Source organism: Lepidochelys kempii, chromosome 5 (assembly GCF_965140265.1).
Source record: "Lepidochelys kempii isolate rLepKem1 chromosome 5, rLepKem1.hap2, whole genome shotgun sequence".
Taxonomy (NCBI): domain Eukaryota; kingdom Metazoa; phylum Chordata; order Testudines; family Cheloniidae; genus Lepidochelys; species Lepidochelys kempii.
The window spans coordinates 25,575,385-25,594,747 of record NC_133260.1 but is presented as its reverse complement, the minus strand read 5'-3'; the positions used below and the strand labels follow the sequence as shown (position 1 = coordinate 25,594,747).

At 43.0% G+C, this 19,363-nt stretch overlaps 1 protein-coding gene across 1 annotated transcript in view; it reads right to left on the bottom strand.

Annotated features, from left to right (window-relative positions):
• Positions 1-390: 390 nt before the first annotated feature.
• IL7R (interleukin 7 receptor) overlaps positions 391-19,363 on the bottom strand; it is a 35,521-nt gene continuing 16,548 nt past the window's right edge. Inside the window, exons 4-8 of the mRNA XM_073343747.1 lie at positions 18,067-18,221; positions 7,543-7,717; positions 6,284-6,371; positions 5,058-5,133; positions 391-4,023 (exon numbers count right to left, since the gene is read on the bottom strand). Coding sequence (XP_073199848.1) covers positions 3,520-4,023; positions 5,058-5,133; positions 6,284-6,371; positions 7,543-7,717; positions 18,067-18,221 — 998 coding nt within the window. The 3' untranslated portion in view covers positions 391-3,519. The remainder of the gene's footprint in view (positions 4,024-5,057; positions 5,134-6,283; positions 6,372-7,542; positions 7,718-18,066; positions 18,222-19,363) is intronic.

Sequence of the window (19,363 nt, the reverse complement as noted above, 5' to 3'; positions counted from 1 at the left end):
AAAGCTGCTGAGTGCCCTCAACCCTCATTATCCGGGATCAAGCCCATTATTGTTACCAATATTAGACAGAAAGCACATTCTATATAGAGAATTCTATAGTTATAGAGCCCAGATTCCCTCACAAGGGTGTAAATCATGAGCAAGAACTCTGAACTACATACAGTAACACTGCTGTAAAACAGGTTTCACAGGGTTAAAAAGCCCATTTTCTCCTATTGCTTATTGAACAATTAATGTTTACAATAATCAATAGTTTCAGTAAGTGCAGAATCAGACGCAACAGCTTGTATGGTGGCAGACAGTTATATCATGACAAAGATGAGAGAGAGCGCCACAAACAGATAATGCAAATAGACATCCTTTTAATAGGCTAAAACGTTACAAAACAGGTTATACATGTTATTTCATTAAATTAGACAGAAATATGATGGTATTCAGACATTAGCAGCTATGCAAAAAATATATCTAATGCATATGGAAGGTATGTATGAGAATTTGCTGTTAAGTAGCGTAGTGGTTAATGTTTACAATAATCCACTCTTACAGTATAAAATAGCAACATGGTTTTCTAGTATGAATAGTAAGACTATTCTTTCATACGTACATTATTGTTTAAAATTGCAGGTAGATGCTTATATAATCCTTTTACCTTTTAACACTGTGTATGTGTGAGTTTAAAATAAGTACCTACAGACAACCTATTATTTTACACGGCATTCTTTTTTCATGTTTGGTAATGTGGTAAAAGAACAGACTAGCTTCCTGACTCAATCTGTTTGCATCTACATTTGCACTGTGCAAGTCTGCATATTTTAAGCATTAGCAGCTGTTTTTATGAAATAGAAGCATTATAAAGCAAAGGAATTAAAGTCCAGTGCTTTAGTTCAGTTTTATCAGACTATATCATCTTACTACTATGTGATAAACAGTTATAAAAAATACTGTAATACACTGACTACTTCAGGCCACATCCTTGGCCCTTTTGCATAAACAGACCATAAAGCTGTACCTGGCTGAAGTTTCCCACAGTGCGGGGTGTGTGTCAGGGCATGGCTGGGAAGACGGGGCTCATGACTGGAGTGCTGTTGTGCACCAGCCGTTCCTGGCTAATGTAATAGCCTCTCATGGGCTGTGACTAGCCAGTGCAAGTTAGAGCTGCCATGCAGCTTGGAGTCACATTTTCCATCCCTGTGGTTCTGTGCTAAGCATAACTCACCCAGACCAAAGGATTCTAGCCCATTTACCTCCATGGAATTACTCCTGATTTGTATTGGAAGAAAAGCAGAATCAGGACCATAAGGTCAAATTAAACACAGATGTCTAGAATCGTCTATCACTGGGGTGGAACAATAACTGCTTTTCTGTTTCTTTAATTTAATCTGAGAAACGGATAAAAGGCAGATTTTTGTTTAGTCCTTCCCATCGTATTTAATATTGAAAAAGTAAACGGCCTGAAGAGGTTACTTATTATTGCACTAATCAGGTCATTGCTCCCGAAAGGGGAATTTAAAGCAGCTAGAGGACATGATACCTCACAAAGGGGCAAACCTTTAGCCTAGAGCACAACAAAGCAGCTTTTCTCTCTTCAGGCCATATTCCTTGGCTGTCATGCAACCATGAGGCTGTAGCAGCTTCTGCAACTCCTGTGTGCACCTGCGCCCCAACGGGTAATGGCCAGGCCAGTGGAACTACATTGTGGATCAACCATCCCTTGGTGACAGAATCTAAGGAACCCCATGGAGCTTTGGAGTAAGAAGAGGGGAAGGGGCGAGGTTTCCCCTTCATGGAGAAAGCTGAGCACTCCTCTGACATTGTTACTGGACAATTTACAAGAATATGGATCTTACAGCAGTACCAGCTTTGCAATGTAGTCAGAAAAATTTGCGAGCCCAGGCACAAAATCTAATGACTCACCCTTACCCACAATGACTGGTGATAATGAAAAAATATGGACATGTCAGGTACCCATGACAAAAAGACTGTCCTGGGAAATCCTCACAGGCCAAAGTAATGTATGCATTAGAAGGCAGAGAAAAAAGGTGTTATGCATGTCACCTATGCACCTCAAGGGATGTCACCTATTTATACCAGCTGAGGATCTGGCCCCACATTTTAATGCACAATCAATGCTGATCAACATAAACATAGCTGAGAGTCTCCCCTTGAATATCTCGCCATGTGTTTTGCTTAATGTTGTATTTGTACTGCTCTGGTTTTACATCTATTTTTCTGTTTAGATTGTTAAGAAATAGGACAGTGACTTGGTTGTGCTGCAATTCTGCATCTTTGTAGTTGTGTTTTAATTGGCCCTGGGGACCAGATCCCCAGGTACCTTTTTATCTCCTAGGCATGGCGCAATAAGCCACACCCTCAGCTGGAGCAGAGCAGCACTGACCCTTGGAAGTTAACGGAGATAAGCCAATTTACACTAGTGGCAGATCTGGCCCATTGTTTTTTCCAATAAAACCTGTTGGCACAGTAGTAATGAAGACAGATAATACAGCAAACTGGTGGCTGGGCCTGAGTTGCTAAGTTTGGCTCTGGGTCTGAACTTTCCCAGCGTCCAGGGGAGGGTCAAATGTGGTGGTGGGGGGGTGCTGTAGGGGGCCCATCCCTACATAAAACCACTATGACTCTGTTGATATGTGTTGGCCCTGGTTCCCTCCAGCCTTCTGCTCCTACCTTCTACCCTCTTACACACACAAGCTGCTGGCTGAGCTGATCTATTTGAAGCCTTTGAGCACCAAGACGTCTATTTGTACTCATTATTGTACACAGTCTCACATGCCAGGCATCAGCACAGCCCTTGCTGTGGCTATGGTAGGATAGGTGCTGCTCTCTTGGGAGTGTATCAGCACTCATTAGAAAGCGATGCTGTGTGTGCACTCTGTCCCCTGGGAGCTGAGTGCTGGATAGGGAATGAGTTACCAGGCTCAGATCCTGAATCCCAAACTAACACAGGCTGATTCTGATCTCACTTATTCTGTTTTTTAACACCTGGTATAACGCCACTGACTTCCACCAAGTTACTCCGAATTCACTCACCCTACTTAACCGATCTAGACTTTGCAGCCATGTTCATGATTGGGATTATATAACCATTAACAAAATCTGTAGCTGTGTAAACGGAGATGTCGATAGGAGCATTAATGAATGTGAAGCACTCGCCAATCCTTGTATAGAGGGCAGTAGAGAAGTGCAATGTAATAGTATGTTATTGTTGTAGGTTTATCACCTCCCATGATTAAGGTCTTAAACCAATTGAAATAAATTTGTTTTCAGTTACACTGGATTTATTCCACATTGGCACTGGTGTAATTGAGAATGGAATTTGGTCTGTTGTCCTTGGAAGCCAAGAAAAATCCATCCCCACTGATTATAGCATTGCAAAATGGGGATAGGTACATTATAGAATTTATTATTCACTGAATCAACCAGCAAGAGGCAGGAGACCCAAACAAGAAGGACCAATAGTCTGCTCTGTTACAGCAAATCCTATGTTCCTATGGTTTTTGAGGTTTACTGATTTTTGCAAAAGCTGGACATTGTGACATATGCTTCATCTTTATTTGATGATCTAACTCCATTATTGGGCTGTATTAGGGACACTGTGTTGATATTTAGGGAAGCTGATCTGGGCTGAACAGTGGGGGCCACTGAAGAGCTGGAATGAGTCATAGGACCACAATTATATAGTTGTGTACCATTGCAACTGCACACCTTATATGGGATGCCATTGCTGGATCCATCTAACATGCAAGGCTGAGTCTCACATAAGTGCCCACTCAACATATCAGATGGCCCGATTCCTCCATAAGTCTCAGGAAGCTTTAGGACGCTTTTGTCTACAGCAGTGAGGCTCTTCTTCATATCTGATCCTTTGCTAACTTTTTCTGAAACATCTGCATCTAGAGGAGCCGATGGCTGCAGAAAACATTCCACTTCTGCTTTGGCTTGAATGCCGTCCACTTTATGAATATGAACATACCCAAAACTTTCTGGGTTAAAGCTTATATCAAAATTCTGTGTGACAAAGAGGATAATATGCTCAGTTAACTATAGGTACTAAGTTAAGGGAAGACACTCGCATAAGTCATCAGATTTTAGAAGAATTTTTATTTATGTACTTTAAAATTTTCATAAACAAAAAAAGAGAACTAACTTCTTTCCCCCTAATAATCAATCAACCAAAAGATCTTGAACCAAAATCAGACCCAGGTGCAGTTCTGGGAACTAACTCATAACAGACACACCCCAGCCCCTTCTCAGCTAGCCAGAAACGCCAAGGCCCCCTTCCACTTTAGCAACAAGGAAAGAGCAGGCTAGTCACGAGGCCCTCACATCTGTTTGTGACCCCAGGTTGAGCACCTATGACCTAGGGTAAATAAGAGAAGTGAGGCCAAAGGCTAAATGCCTCAGACTTTTGAGTACTTTTACCCTACACTATACAGATTTCACAGGGGAGACCAGCGTTTCTCAAACTTGGGGTCCTGACCCAAAAGGGTGTTGCAGAGGGGTTGCAAGGTTATTTGGGGGGGGAGGTCATGGTATTGCCACCCTTACTTTCGTGCTGCCTTCAGAGTTGGATGGCCAGAAAGCAGCGGCTGCTGGTTGAGGGCCCAACTCTGCAGGCAGCAGTGCAGAAGTAAGGGTGGCAATAGCATACCAGGCCATTCTTACTTCTGCACTGCTGCTGGCAGCAGCGCTGCCTTCAGAGCTGGGCTTCTGGCCTTCAGCCACTGCTCTCCAGCTGCCCACCTCTGAAGACAGTGCCTCTGCCAGCAGCAGTGCAGAAGTAAGGGTAGCAGCACTGCAACCCCCCCTACAATACCCTTGAGACTATTGCACAATTCCTTTTTGGGTCAGGATCCCTACAATTATAACACTGTGAAATTTCAGATTTGAATAATCATGAAATTTACAATTTTTAAAATCCGATGTCCACAAAATTGACCCAAATGGACTATGAATTTGGTAGGGTCCTAACTTTAATGTATGAGTATTATTTATGTTTTCTGTACACAGACTCAGGTAATCACAGCAGTGGAAGCACATACCTTTTTTGGCTTCTTGCACAATTGCTCCAAAGTTTTTTTATGATCCGGAAGTTTTGGCCACAAAACCGGCTTGATTCTGAAATGAGATCCGTAGCAACAATAAAAGTATTTAAGAAGGGATTATGGCAACAGCACTATCAAATCAAAGACACTATATTAGTAGTGTTAGAGTAGCAGTAACAGACTTTATATCATCATACTAACTCCTGTAGACCATCTGAGTGTTTTGCATTATCCAGCATGAGATATTTGTTCTAAGAAGACCATTTCTGGACTCTTATTCCAACGGGGAAGGTAGCGGAAGGACATGAGTGGTGTGGAATATATGTCTTATCCCACTGCCTCTGAATGATAACAATATTCTACAGTTATGTGGATAGAACTTTTCATCCACAATGTACTTCACAACCATTGTCTAATTAACTCACAAAACACTGTAGTGACAGAGATAATTAGGTACATATTATTCTTATTTTCCAATAGGGATTTGAGACAGAGAGCCTAAACTCCCAATTTATTAATGTGACCAAGAATTTTGGATGCCTCTTTTATCAGGTGTTTAACTTGTGACATCTAAGACCTGTTTTTCCAAAGGTGCTCAGTTGCTGGAATTTCAGCTGAAGTTCATGAAAGCCACAGATGTGCAGCACCACAGAAAATCAGGTGCTCAATTTGGGCACCAAAAGTTTGAGGCAAAATTAGTGCCACTTTTGAACAGTTTGGTCTACAAGCTCCAGCTTGACCATTTCTGTTGATTTCAACTGTGGCAGTATATCATGGAAAGAGAGGTAATCTCACTGCTAACCAGCTCCCAAACCTGACTTTAAAGATCAGGGCTTTATAGGTTAAAACCTACACCATGATTTCCTCTCAGAAGCTTATTGGAAGCCAGGCCAGACCACAGAGTACTGGTCTAATGAGCTCCCATCACTCAATAAACAACCTGCAGCATTTTGCACTAGCTTCAGCTTCTGCATGGTCCCAGGATGTAGAGCATGAGACAGCAATGTAATCTTGAGGTGACAAAGGCAATAGACAGTCCCCTTTTGCCTACCTCCTCTCTTGCCTTTCTCCCATTCTCAGTTCTTCTATGATTTGTACGTGTTCATGTTGCGGGAGAGGTCAGGGAATGGGGTGACAATTGTTGGATAGTATAAAAGGAGGAGATGGGATTTCCACAGTCTGATTGGATTAATACTCTTTTGATTAAAAGAGATTGAAATTACCTTGTTTTCCAAAATGTTAGGCTCAGACCAAGCATAATAATGAGCAAAATTAAGCCCACGGTAGTTATAACCACAACCATGTCAATGCCTAACCAAAAAAAAAAAAAAGAATAAATACCATATTAGGTTTGTTTCTATATGCATTATTATTGTCCACTATCATGACATACTCTTTTAAGAAAAAAACAACCTATTATTACTGGGGGATATTGACAAATTTTATACGTTTGGAGTGATGTATTGATTCAACTGCCTTGTTTCTCCCATCTGTCTGAAAGTGGGAACAGGTGGCTTTGCAGTCCCTTGATCCTTGGCTAAACACCAGGTTAGTCTCCTAGTCCAGATTAGAATAGCCTGAGGGCTGTTCTAAACTGAATTGGTTGCCTATGGCCTCAGGGAAGCATCACCAGCTCCTCTGAGTTAGAGCTCCATTGATTTATGCCCTGGCTGCCTTGGGGAAATTGAAGGGGGGCGGGGGTATAGCAACTTTTGCTTATCTGCCTCAGGGGTTGCACTGAGTATATCTCAGCCAGAACTGAGGATCGGACCCTTTGACTGAGGACATATTTTCAACCTTCCGAATGTAGGTTACCGGTCTGTATCTGTCCCAGATCCATAGTGATCAAAACCTTTGCTGTTGCACACAACTGAAATGGTGACATTTCCTCCATTTAGTGGTCTGTGACTAAAATGAGGTAAATGCATGTTACAATTGGCAATATTAAAATGAATCCTTTTGTACTGCTCTAACTCTGCTATGGCTAAAATGTTTGATGCAAACTGCTCTTTATCTCTGGAGGCTCACAGCGTCATCAGCAAAACTGAATGGGCCAGATTCTCTGCCCCATTCTCTCCACATTGTGCCACCCTGTTAGTATAAACAGGATGCAATCTGGCCCTATTGCCCCTGCTTGGAATTCAGCTGGCTTTGGGGAGTCCCCAACAGACCCAGAACTGGGGCAAGCCAGCTCCTATGTCACCCTTCCTCCAGCTGCTGGTGCAGGGAATAGGCAGGGGCATGTGAAGGGTGAAGAGGTGGCTGCAGTGTGCAGCACTCCGGCTATACTCAGCACGTGGATAATCCCTGGAGGACCACTGGCAGCTGGCACAGGCAGCAGAGCTGGGGCTAAGTAGAGAATCAGGGAATCATTAGTAGCTCCTGATTCTCTGCTAGCCCTGCACCTGATCTGCTGTACCAAGTGACTTGGTCAGGTTTTAGGCTTTTTGCAAACTTAAGGAAGTGGTTTCCCTTTGCTTACCTTTCTTTCTGGGGTGTTCCACTGCAATTTGGAAGTATTCAGAGGAGCTCCATTCACTCCAGATACCCTTGAAAAACTTTCCATTGGGCTTTGAGCGCACTTTCACTTCATAACTTGCACCCATCTGAAGGCTTTTCCCCTGTAATTTTATCCAAAGATATTTTGACTGTATTGTCTAAACAGAGAAAAATATGATTATTTTTTGTCAGAATGGAAAATTATATTTTTCAGCTTCAGTAAGGGAAAGGTTATTTATATATAAATCATGTTTGTAGAGAAGATTTTCAGACTCTGAAACCTTAGCTATCTTATAGAGACAATTGCCCTGCTTTATATGTGAGTGCATCCCAGTAGCAGCCCAGGGAACTGCATAGGAGAGCCATATGCAATCAGTTATTCACAGAGCAGAGTCTACTGCCCAGTCTGAGCATTTCCAAAGGGCAGGACAATAGGGACACATTTTATACAAAATGCTAGCTACTCAGAGCATTCATACATGAGGGATTTGAAGCTGCCTGGAATAATCGAGCTAGTAAACAGAAGCAGCAAACAGGGGAGTTTGGTGAAGGAGTTTAGAGCGGGAACGTGAAAGCCAGATACACCTATCATTCTCTAAACATAGACTAATAAACATCCTATTCTCCACCAACCCCAACCCAACCCAACCCAACCCAACCAACCAAACAAAAAAAGCTGCAGAAGTCAAACGAATGCAGGCAGAAGTCCAGCAGCAGAGTGAGGGCTATTCAGTTTAATGCACTGACTGCAGCATGTACGATTACCTGCCTTGTGGGCAGGTGGTGTATGTGTGCATTCTGTGCAAGGAGCTCTTGGCTCTCAGAGCCCCAATACGGGCTCTTGAGACCAGAGTGGCTGAACTGGAGGATAAGAGAGACAGAGAGATACACAGATGAGACTTTCTGGGATACGGTAGAGTGGTCCCACCCCCAGTCGGACAGCCTCTGTGCTGTTGAGGAGGATGAAAGTCTCAGGGAAGGAGAACATCAAACTGGTGCAGAGAGAAATGATCCCATAGTTGGGACCCTCCTTCCAGATGATGTCATGGTATCCTTTCTCACTTAGGATACCTCTCTGGAGGGAGGGAATCCCAGTTATTAGGAAGAGATGGGTAATAGCACAGGCACCAAATTTTGTTGGCGCCAGTGGAAGCTTGCGCCCCTGGCCCCGCCCCAACTCCGCCCCCTCCCTGCCCCTATTGGATCCCTCCCCAAATCCCTGCCCTGGCCCCGCCTCTTCCCCAAGCGCGCCGCGTTCTCCCTCCTCCCCACTCCCTCCCAGGCTTGCCGCACAAAACAGCTGTTTCACGGCGCAAGCACTGGGAGGGATGGGGGAGAAGCAGGATGCTTTGGCCCTCTCAGGGGAGGAGGCAGAGTGAAGGCAGGGGGGTGAGCTGGGGTGGGAGGGCGGGTTAGGGAGCTGCCGGTGGGTGCTCAGCACCAATTTTTCCCCATGGGTGCTCCAGCCCCAGAGCACCCACGGAGTCAGCGCCTATGGGTAATAGTACGGCAGAGCTGGTCATTAGAAATATAGATAGCTGGATTTGTGATGACTGGGAGAAACTCATGGTGAATTGTGGCTCTCTCCTAGACAGACTTATGTGTAGTAATGGGGAGGAGCCGGTGGTCATGGAACAAGTACGTACTGTGATGCAAGTAGAATTAATTTCTTATCAGTACGCTGCACTCATGGGCGGGACGCAAAGGGGAAGCACCAGCTAAACGGGGGGCATGTGACCTCCCCAGATGACCCCCCCATGTGACTCCACCCCATCCTGAGCCTGGGGGCCCTGTGCTCTCCCCATCCCTTCCCCATGATCCATCCCACATTACCTGGGGGGAGGGGCCTCTGTCCTCCTCCCGCTGCACCGGAGAATTCTGAAGTGCAGGGCTCTCCAGAACTGCAGCGGCAAAAGGAGCAGAACGTGGGGCCGCTGGGCGGCTCCAGCTGGCAGCTCCTGCAGTGCGGCTATACTGCCCCCAGCCCCGCCCCCAGCCTTTCCACACAGCTGCGTCTGGGGTCTGTACAGCAGCCCCGCCAGAGAACAGGGCTGGGGGCAGTACAGCCGCGCCGGAGAAGCTGACAGCGTGGGACTTCCCGGTGGCCCTCCATTCTGCTCCTTTCGCTGTTGCTGTTCCTGGGAGAGCCAGCCCAGTGGCCCCACGTTCTGCTCTCCTGGGAACTGCAGTGGCCAAAGGAGCAGAACGGGGAGCTGCCAGGCAGTCCCACGCAGTCAGCTTCTCTGGCGTGGCTCTACTGTCCCCAGCTCTGTCCTCTGGTGGGGCTGCTGTACAGACCCCAGACAGGACTCAGGAGACGCAGCTGTGTGGACGGGCTGGGGGCGGGGCTGGGGGCAGTACTCCTCCTGTGTCTTTCCTATGCAGAGTACTGGCTAGAAATATCTTACTGTTACGGCATACAGGACTGCTGTACTTGCACCACTGTGTAGGTATCAGTGACATAGGGAAAGATAGGAGAGAGATCATGGAGGCCAAATTTAGGCTGCTAGGTAAGAGATTAAAGTTCAGCACCTCCATGGTAGCTTTCTCTGAAATGCTTCCAGTTCCATGCGCAGGGCCAGTTAGACAGGAAGAACTACAGGGTCTCAGTGAGTACATGAGACAGTGGGGTAAGGAGGAGGGTTTTAGGTTTATTAGGAACTGAGAAACCTTTTAGGAATGGAGGAGACTATACAGGAAGGATGAGCTCCACCTAAACCAAAATGGAACAAGATTGCTGGCATGTAAAATTAAAAAGGGTGTAGAGGAGTTTTTAACCTAAGGGCTGGAGGAACACTGATAAGTGCAGAGGAGCACACGGTTTGGACGGAGACATCCTTTAAAGGAGGTTCTCTCAATGAGGGTTCTCTATATCCTAGTAAAGAAGAGAGGGTAGAAGTTGATAAAGTACATGTAGAAACTGAACAGAAACAGTCTAATGAAAAAGTCCCATTCAATTACATCACAGGAAAGTAGTCAACTAAAAAGAGACAAATTTGATGAGTGCTTGTACACAAATGCTAGAAGTCCAAATACTAAGATGGGCAAACTGAAGTGCCTGGTATTAAATGAGGATATCGATATAATAGGCATCAAAGAAACTTGGTGGAGTGATGACTACCAGGGTACAAAACATATAGGAATGACAGAGTAGGTTGTGCTGGTGGGGGAGTGACATTATATGTGAAAGAAAGCGTAGAGTCAAATATAATAAAAATCTTAAATGAATCAAACTGTACCATAGAATCTGTATGAATAGAAACTCCAAGCTTGAATAAAAAGAAAAGGAGGACTTGTGGCACCTTAGAGACTAACCAATTTATTTGAGCATGAGCTTTCGTGAGCTACAGCTCACTTCATCGGATGCATGCCGTGGAAACTGTAGCAGACTTTATATATACACAGAGAATATGAAAAAATACCTCCTTCCACCCCACTGTCCAGCTGGTAATAGCTTATCTAAAGTGATCATCAGGTGGGCCATTTCCAGCACAAATCCAGGTTTTCTCACCCTCCACCCCCCCACACAAATTCACTCTCCTGCTGGTGATAGCCCATCCAAAGTGACAACTCTTTACACAATGTGCATGATAATAAAGTTGGGCCATTTCCTGCACATTTCCTGACATCATAATCAAAAAGGCTGACAAAGGAGGTGCTGTTGTCATCATGAATAGGTCGGAATATGAACAAGAGGCTGCTCGGCAGCTCCCCAACACGAGTTTCTACAAGCCGTTACCCTATGACCCCACTGAGAGTTACCAAAAGCAACTACAGCATTTGCTCAAGAAACTTCCTGAAAAATCACAAGATCAAATCCGCACAGACACACCCCTGGAACCCCGACCTGGGATATTCTATCTACTACCCAAGATCCATAAACCTAGAAATCCTGGGCGCCCCATCATCTCAGGCATTGGCACCCTGACAGCAGGATTGTCTGGCTATGTAGACTCCCTCCTCAGGCCCTACGCTACCAGCACTCCCAGCTACCTTCGAGACACCACTGACTTCCTAAGGAAACTTCAATCCATCGGTGATCTTCCTGATAACACCATCCTGGCCACTATGGATGTAGAAGCCCTCTACACCAACATTCCACACAAAGATGGACTACAAGCCGTCAGGAACACTATCCCCGATAATGTCACGGCTAACCTGGTGGCTGAACTTTGTGACTTTGTCCTTACCCATAACTATTTCACATTTGGGGACAATGTATACCTTCAGATCAGCGGCACTGCTATGGGTACCCGCATGGCCCCACAGTATGCCAACATTTTTATGGCTGATTTAGAACAACGCTTCCTCAGCTCTCGTCCCCTAAAGCCCCTACTCTACTTGCGCTATATTGATGACATCTTCATCATCTGGACCCATGGAAAAGAAGCCCTTGAGGAATTCCACCATGATTTCAACAATTTCCATCCCACCACCAACCTCAGCCTGGTCCAGTCCACACAAGAAATCCACTTCCTGGACACTACAGTGCTAATAAACAATGGTCACATAAACACCACCCTATACCGGAAACCTACTGACCGCTATTCCTACCTGCATGCCTCCAGCTTTCACCCTGACCACACCACACGATCCATCGTCTACAGCCAAGCTCTGCGATACAACCGCATTTGCTCCAACCCATCAGACAGAGACAAACACCTACAAGATCTCTGTCAAGCTTTCTTACAACTACAATACCCACCTGCAGAAGTAAAGAAACAGATTGATAGAGCCAGAAGAGTTCCCAGAAGTTACCTACTACAGGACAGGCCTAACAAAGAAAATAACAGAACGCCACTAGCCGTCATCTTCAGCCCCCAACTAAAACCCCTCCAACACATTATTAAGGATCTACAACCTATCCTAAAGGATGACCCAACCCTCTCACAAATCTTGGGAGACAGGCCAGTCCTTGCCTACAGACAGCCCCGCAACCTGAAGCAAATACTCACCAACAACCACATACCACACAAAAGAACCACTAACCCAGGAACTTATCCTTGCAACAAAGCCCGTTGCCAATTGTGCCCACATATCTATTCAGGGGACACCATCACAGGGCCTAATAACATCAGCCACACTATCAGAGGCTCGTATACCTGCACATCCACCAATGTGATATATGCCATCATGTGCCAGCAATGCCCCTCTGCCATGTACATTGGTCAAACTGGACAGTCTCTACGTAAAAGAATAAATGGACACAAATCAGATGTCAAGAATTATAACATTCATAAACCAGTCGGAGAACACTTCAATCTCTCTGGTCACGCAATCACAGACATGAAGGTCGCTATCTTAAAACAAAAAAACTTCAAATCCAGACTCCAGCGAGAAACTGCTGAATTGGAATTCATTTGCAAATTGGATACTATTAATTTAGGCTTAAATAGAGACTGGGAGTGGCTAAGTCATTATGCAAGGTAGCCTATTTCCTCTTGTTTTTTCCTACCCCCCCCCCCCCGATGTTCTGGTTTAACTTGGATTTAAACTTGGAGAGCTATTACCAGCAGGAGAGTGAGTTTGTGTGTGTATGGGGGTGGGGGGGATGTGAGAAAACCTGGATTTGTGCTGGAAATGGCCCACCTTAATTATGCACATTGTAGGGAGAATGGTCACTTTGGATGAGCTATTACCAGCAGGATAGTGAGTTTGTGTGTGTGGTTTTTGGGAGGGGGGTGAGGGGGTGAGAGAACCTGGATTTGTGCAGGAAATGGCCCAACTTTATTATCATGCACATTGTGTAAAGAGTTGTCACTTTGGATGGGCTATCAGCAGCAGAGAGAGTGAATTTGTGTGGGGGTGTGGAGGGTGAGAAAACCTGGATTTGTGCTGGAAATGGCCCACCTGATGATCACTTTAGATAAGCTATTACCAGCTGGAAAGTGGAGTGGGAGGAGGTATTTTTTCATATTCTCTGTGTATATATAAAGTCTGCTACAGTTTCCACGGCATGCATCCGATGAAGTGAGCTGTAGCTCACGAAAGCTCATGCTCAAATAAATTGGTTAGTCTCTAAGGTGCCACAAGTACTCCTTTTCTTTTTGCGAATACAGACTAACACGGCTGTTACTCTGAAGCTTGAATAGTAAGAGTATAGCAGCAAGAATGTACTACTGACCACCTGACCAGTATGGTGACGGTGATTGTGAAATGTTCCGGGAGATTAGCGAGGCTATAAAAATAGAAAACTCAATAATAATGGGGGATTTCAACCATCCCCATATTAACTGGGTACATGTCACTTCAGAATGGGATGCAGAGATAACATTTCTATACACCATTAATGACTGCTTCTTGGAGCAGCTAATTCTGGAACCCACAAGGGGAATTTGAAGAGCAACTAGGAAAGGACACAAAAACTAACAGCAAAAATATTTTTAAGTACATCAGACGCAGGAAGCCTGCCAAACAATCAGGGGAGCCACTGGATGATCAAGGTGCAAAAGGAGCACTCAAGGAAGACAACGTCATTGCAGTGACGCTAAATGAATTCTTTGCATTTGTCGTCACTACAGAGGATCTGAGGGAGATTCCCACACCTGAGCCATTCTTTTTAGGTGACAAATCTGAGGAACTGTCCCAGATTGAGGTGTCAATAGAGGAGGTTTGGGAACAAATTGATACATTAAACAGAATAGGTAGGTCTGTCGATTAATTGCAGGTAACTCACATGATTAACTCAAAAAATTAAATGCAATTAAAAAAATTAATCGTTACTAATCGCAATTTTAATTGCACTGTTAAACAACAGAATACCAATTGAATTTCATGAAATATTTTGGATGTTTTTCTACATTTTTAAATATATTGATTTCAGTTACAACATAGAATAGAAAATGTGCAGTGCTCACTTTATATTATTTTTATTTCAAATATTTGCACCGTAAAATGATAAACAAAAGAAACAGTATTTTTCAATTCACCTCATACAGTACTGTAGTGCAATCTTTTTGTTGTGAAAGTGCAACTTACATATACAGATTTTATTTGTTGCATAACTGCACTCAAAAACAAAACAATGTAAAACTTTGGAGCCTACAAGTCCACTCAGTGCTACTTCTTGCTAAGACGAACAAGGTTGTTTACATTTATGGGAGATAATGCTGCCCAGTTCTTATTTACATTGTCACCTGAAAGTGAGAACAGGTGATAGCATGGCACTTTTGTAGCCGGCATTGCAAGGTATTTATATGCCAGATATGCTAAGCATTCGTATGTCCCTTCATGCTTTGGCCACCATTCCGGAGGACATGCTTCCACGCAGATCGCACTCGTTAAAAAAATAATGTGTTAATTCAATTTGTGACTGAACTCGCTGGGGGAGAATTGTATGTCTCCTGCTTTGTATTTTGCCCACATTCTGCCATAAGTTTCACGTTATAGCAGTCTCAGATGATGACCCAGCATGTTCAATTTAAGAACACTTTAACTGCAGATTTGACAAAATGCAAAGAAGGTACCAATGTGATATTTCTAAAGATAGCTACAGCACTTGACTCAAGGTTTAAAAATCAGAAGTGCCTTCCAAAATCTTGTGACACCGGCTATAGCAGTGCCATGTGAGCGCCTGTTCTCACTTTCAGATGACATTGTAAACAAGAAGCGGGCAGCATTGTCTCCTGCACATGTAAACAAACTTGTTTGTCTGAGCCATTGGCTGAACAAGAAATAGGACTGAATGGACTTGTGGGCTCTAAAGTTTGACTTTGTTTTATTTTTGAATTAAGCTATTTTTTGTGCATAATTCTACATTTGTAAGTTCAACTTTCGTGATAAAGAAATTGCATTACAGTACTTGAATTAAGTCAATTGAAAAATACTATTTCTTTTATTTTTACAGTGCAAATATTTATAATAAAAATAAATATAAAGTGAGCACTGTACACTTTGTATTCTGTGTTGAAACTGAAATCAATATATTTGAAAATGTGGAAAACATCCAAATATATTTAAATAAATGGTATTCTATTATTGTTTAAGGGTGTGATTAATCACACAATTAATTTGATTAATCGTGATTAATTTTTTAATCGCTTGACAGCCTTAGTAATAAGTCACCAGGACCAGATGGTATTCACCTAGGAGTTCTGAAGGAACTCAAATATGAAATTGCAGAAATACTAACATAATCCCAATCATACACACATACTGATGGGGATCTAAATTAGCTGTTACCACTCCAAAAAGAGATCTTGGAGTCCTTGTGGATAGTTCTCTGAAAACATCCATTCAATGTGCAGCGGCAATCAAAAAAGCTAACAGAATGTTAGGGACCATTAGGAAAGGGATAGATAATAGGACAATAAATATCATAATTCCACTATATAAATCCAAAGTATGCCCACATCTTGAATACTGTGTGCAGTTCTGGTCTCCCTAGCTCAAAAACAATATATTAGAAATGGAAAACGTACAGAGAAGGGCAACAAAAATGATTAGGGGTATGGAACAGCTTCTATTTGAGGAGAGATTAAGACTGGAACTTTTCAACTTGGAAAAGAGATGACTAAGGGGGGATATGACAGAGGTCTATGAAATCATGAATGGTGTGGAGAAAGTGAATAAGGAAGAGTTATTTTCCCCTTTCACATAACACAAGAACCAAGGGTCACCCAATGAAATTAATAGGCAGCAGGCTTAAAATAAAGAAAAGGAAATAGTTCTTCACATAACGCACAGTCAACCTGTGGAACTTGTCACCAGGGGACGCTGTTGAGGCCAAAAGTATAACTGGGTTTAAAAAAGAAATAGATAAGTTCATGGAGGACAGGTTCATCAGTGGTTATTAGCCAAGATGGTCGGGGATGCAACCCCCATGCTCTGGGTGATAATTGTCCTGTTCTGTTCACTCCCTTTGAAATGTCTGGCATTGGCCACAGTTGGAAGACAGGATACTGGGTCAGATGGACCATTTGTCTGACCCAGTATGGCCATTCTTGTGTTCTTTTGTTCTTAATGTATGAATATTACATGCTGTATGTTTCTCTGAGTATTGTAAAAATGTTTACTTTATGCATATATTAGGTTAAGTCAATAGCTTGGCGGTCAGGAAACTATCCAGAATGTTAGATAATAGCCCAGCTAACTACTCTTCAGCACATACCCAGGACTATTAGCTACAATATGATACCTTCGACCCCTGGTCTGACCGGTTCAGAGACAGATGGCAGACAAAGAACTTTGGGGGCGGTGAAAGGACAAGCCCTGAAGAACAAGGGTAAGAGGGGCACAGACTGCTGGGAAGAAGACTGACTCCTAACCCTAGAAGTGAGGGTGTCTAGGATAAGCAAGGCCTACATAAGCTTTAGGTAAAGCAGATACATATATAAGCCTTTAGTTGTTTTAATCCTTTTGTCTTGTTATTCTGTGCTCCTATTGTCAAGAGTAAACAAAACTTTGTTTGAAGAAGGCTGTTTGGGATCACTGTGTTATCCATTGGTCACAGCTCCCAAAAGGAAGACTTGCAGGCCATGAAACCCAGCCAGGCCTGGTGAACTATCACGGCTGGCCAACAGGGAACTGTAGCCCAGGGCCCAGTCTGAGAGTCAGAGAATCACAGAATTCTGCCCCAGAGAGGAGAAGATCGTGAGGCCTAAGATCTGGAGGCGGTGCACTCAGAAGAGACCAGAACAAGGAACAGAGGTGCAGCTAGCTCAGAACCATGACAGCATATTTAATAATAATAATTAATAATTAATAGCTAATACTGAATAACAAATTAATAATCATACAATATCATAATATCTCTCTAATTCATGTATGCCTTTAGTCACAAAATATCTCAAAGAGAGTTGTAAACTTAGCAAGCCAATATTTAGCTATATTATCCACTGGTTTTATTGTATCAGTCTTGCTCCAAAGTTCTGGTTGCGCTATATGCTTTCTACAAGTGCATACAAAAGAACCAATGGATTAATAACTGTTTTCGGTTTCTCCCTGCAGCCCACTCTGTCAATTATTACTGACTCCTGCACCCAGTCACCTATGGTGCCCAACAGACACAGAATCTGTGCTGGACAGTAATAGGTTCCTGTATTCCCTTGTTTAGTCCAGATCACAATCTAGCCCACTGTAACTGTACATATTTAAATATGGTAATGAACAGCATGCATCTAATGTTACCTATCTATTGATATGTATATAACATAAAAATAAAAACATAATGATCACAATTACTAATATTTAGCACTGATGTCATGCTTTCATTGCAATAAGCATTAATTAATTAATTAATCCAAGACGCCCTGTGGAGGAGATATTGGTGGTCTAATGGATTCAGACCATTTTCAATCATTATCAGCCTGGAATGGATTTGAAATGGCAACCTAGAAGTGAAATGATCTAATAATAATTACTGCAGTTTCCCAAGTTTTCAGCTAAGGAAGAAATGAATAGAAATATTCATTTCAGCAATAGAAATTAAGTACATTTTTTGCATATATTATAAGTACTTCTACTAACATAGACGTTAGCAATTCATAAGACAATCATTTTCACTTACTTCCCAAGTTCCGTTTTCCTGCCGATAGAATATTTCATGTATTAATTTGTCCTTTAGATATTTCTTCTTTGAATGCGGTGTACTGTATTGAATAAAATACTCGTTTGCATCCTTTTGGAATATGATACTTATGCCAAATGGAGTCTCAGGCTTAACTGTAAATGATGAGGGGAAAACAAGTCAATGTGTCACACAGTGAACAGTAACCTTTATGTGTAACTATCTAATAAGTCAATATATTTATTTTTAAAAGACTTCAAAACAACTCCTAAGAAGTTCTCACTTGCTCCAGGGAAGCATCCTGGCATAATTATCCGGGAGACTCTGTCAGTGTGGACTGGTCATATACCAAATTTGGAGGTGTTCTCATGTAGCTGTTTTCATGGTATGGATGAGCATTAATATTTTTATAAAGGTTTTAGAAGAAAAGGTTATTCTCCACCCCACCCATACACACTATCCATAAAAGAAAAATTAGGAAAGGGAACTCTCTCAAACTATTCACAAACAATTTACCCCGGGCTAAGGCCAAGCATGGAAAGTTTCAGACTCAAAGGAGAATATTTCAGAAAGATATGCAGGCAAATGAATAATAGGGACATCTGACCACAATTTTACTTTAAACCCCTGATCCTTCAGAAGAAAGTCTGACCTAACCATCACTTGAACAGTGTCTTGAGGATTAAACAGTTAAGTGCTTTCCCATACCCCACTGTGCAGAGTGTGGTGTATAAAGCTGAACAGAATAGAATAGAAGTGAATTCAAGAATCAAGGTTCCTCACCTGAGAACACTCTGACAAGGTGTCCCAGATATTTAAGGGACTGTTAGCTTAACTGTACCAATGGTGCCTGGACAAAGAGGCCAGTTTCTCAGGAAGCTAGGCTCCAAATCATTAGAGCTCAATACCATAACCTTGAATTGCATCTGGAACCAAATAGGAAGCCAATATGGAATACTGTTGTAATGTGCTTCTGACTGCCAACTCCACTACAACAGTCGGACTACTGCACTTTGCACTAGTTGGAGTCTCTAGGTGATCTCCAAGCACATCTGTATGTATAGTGCATTACAGAATTCCATGTGGCGGTGATAAAGCAAGGATAACTGCAGGAAGGCAAGCATCCCAATTGGCTACTGTCATTGCACCAAACTCAGATGGAAGAAAGGCACTTGGTCACTGGAGCCACCTGCGACTGTAGGAGAAACTGATAAGGAATATCTACGTATTTTCTGGGCTTAGGGCCACAAATTACCTTAACTCACCATGTCTTGATCCCTCAACCAGCCATCATTTC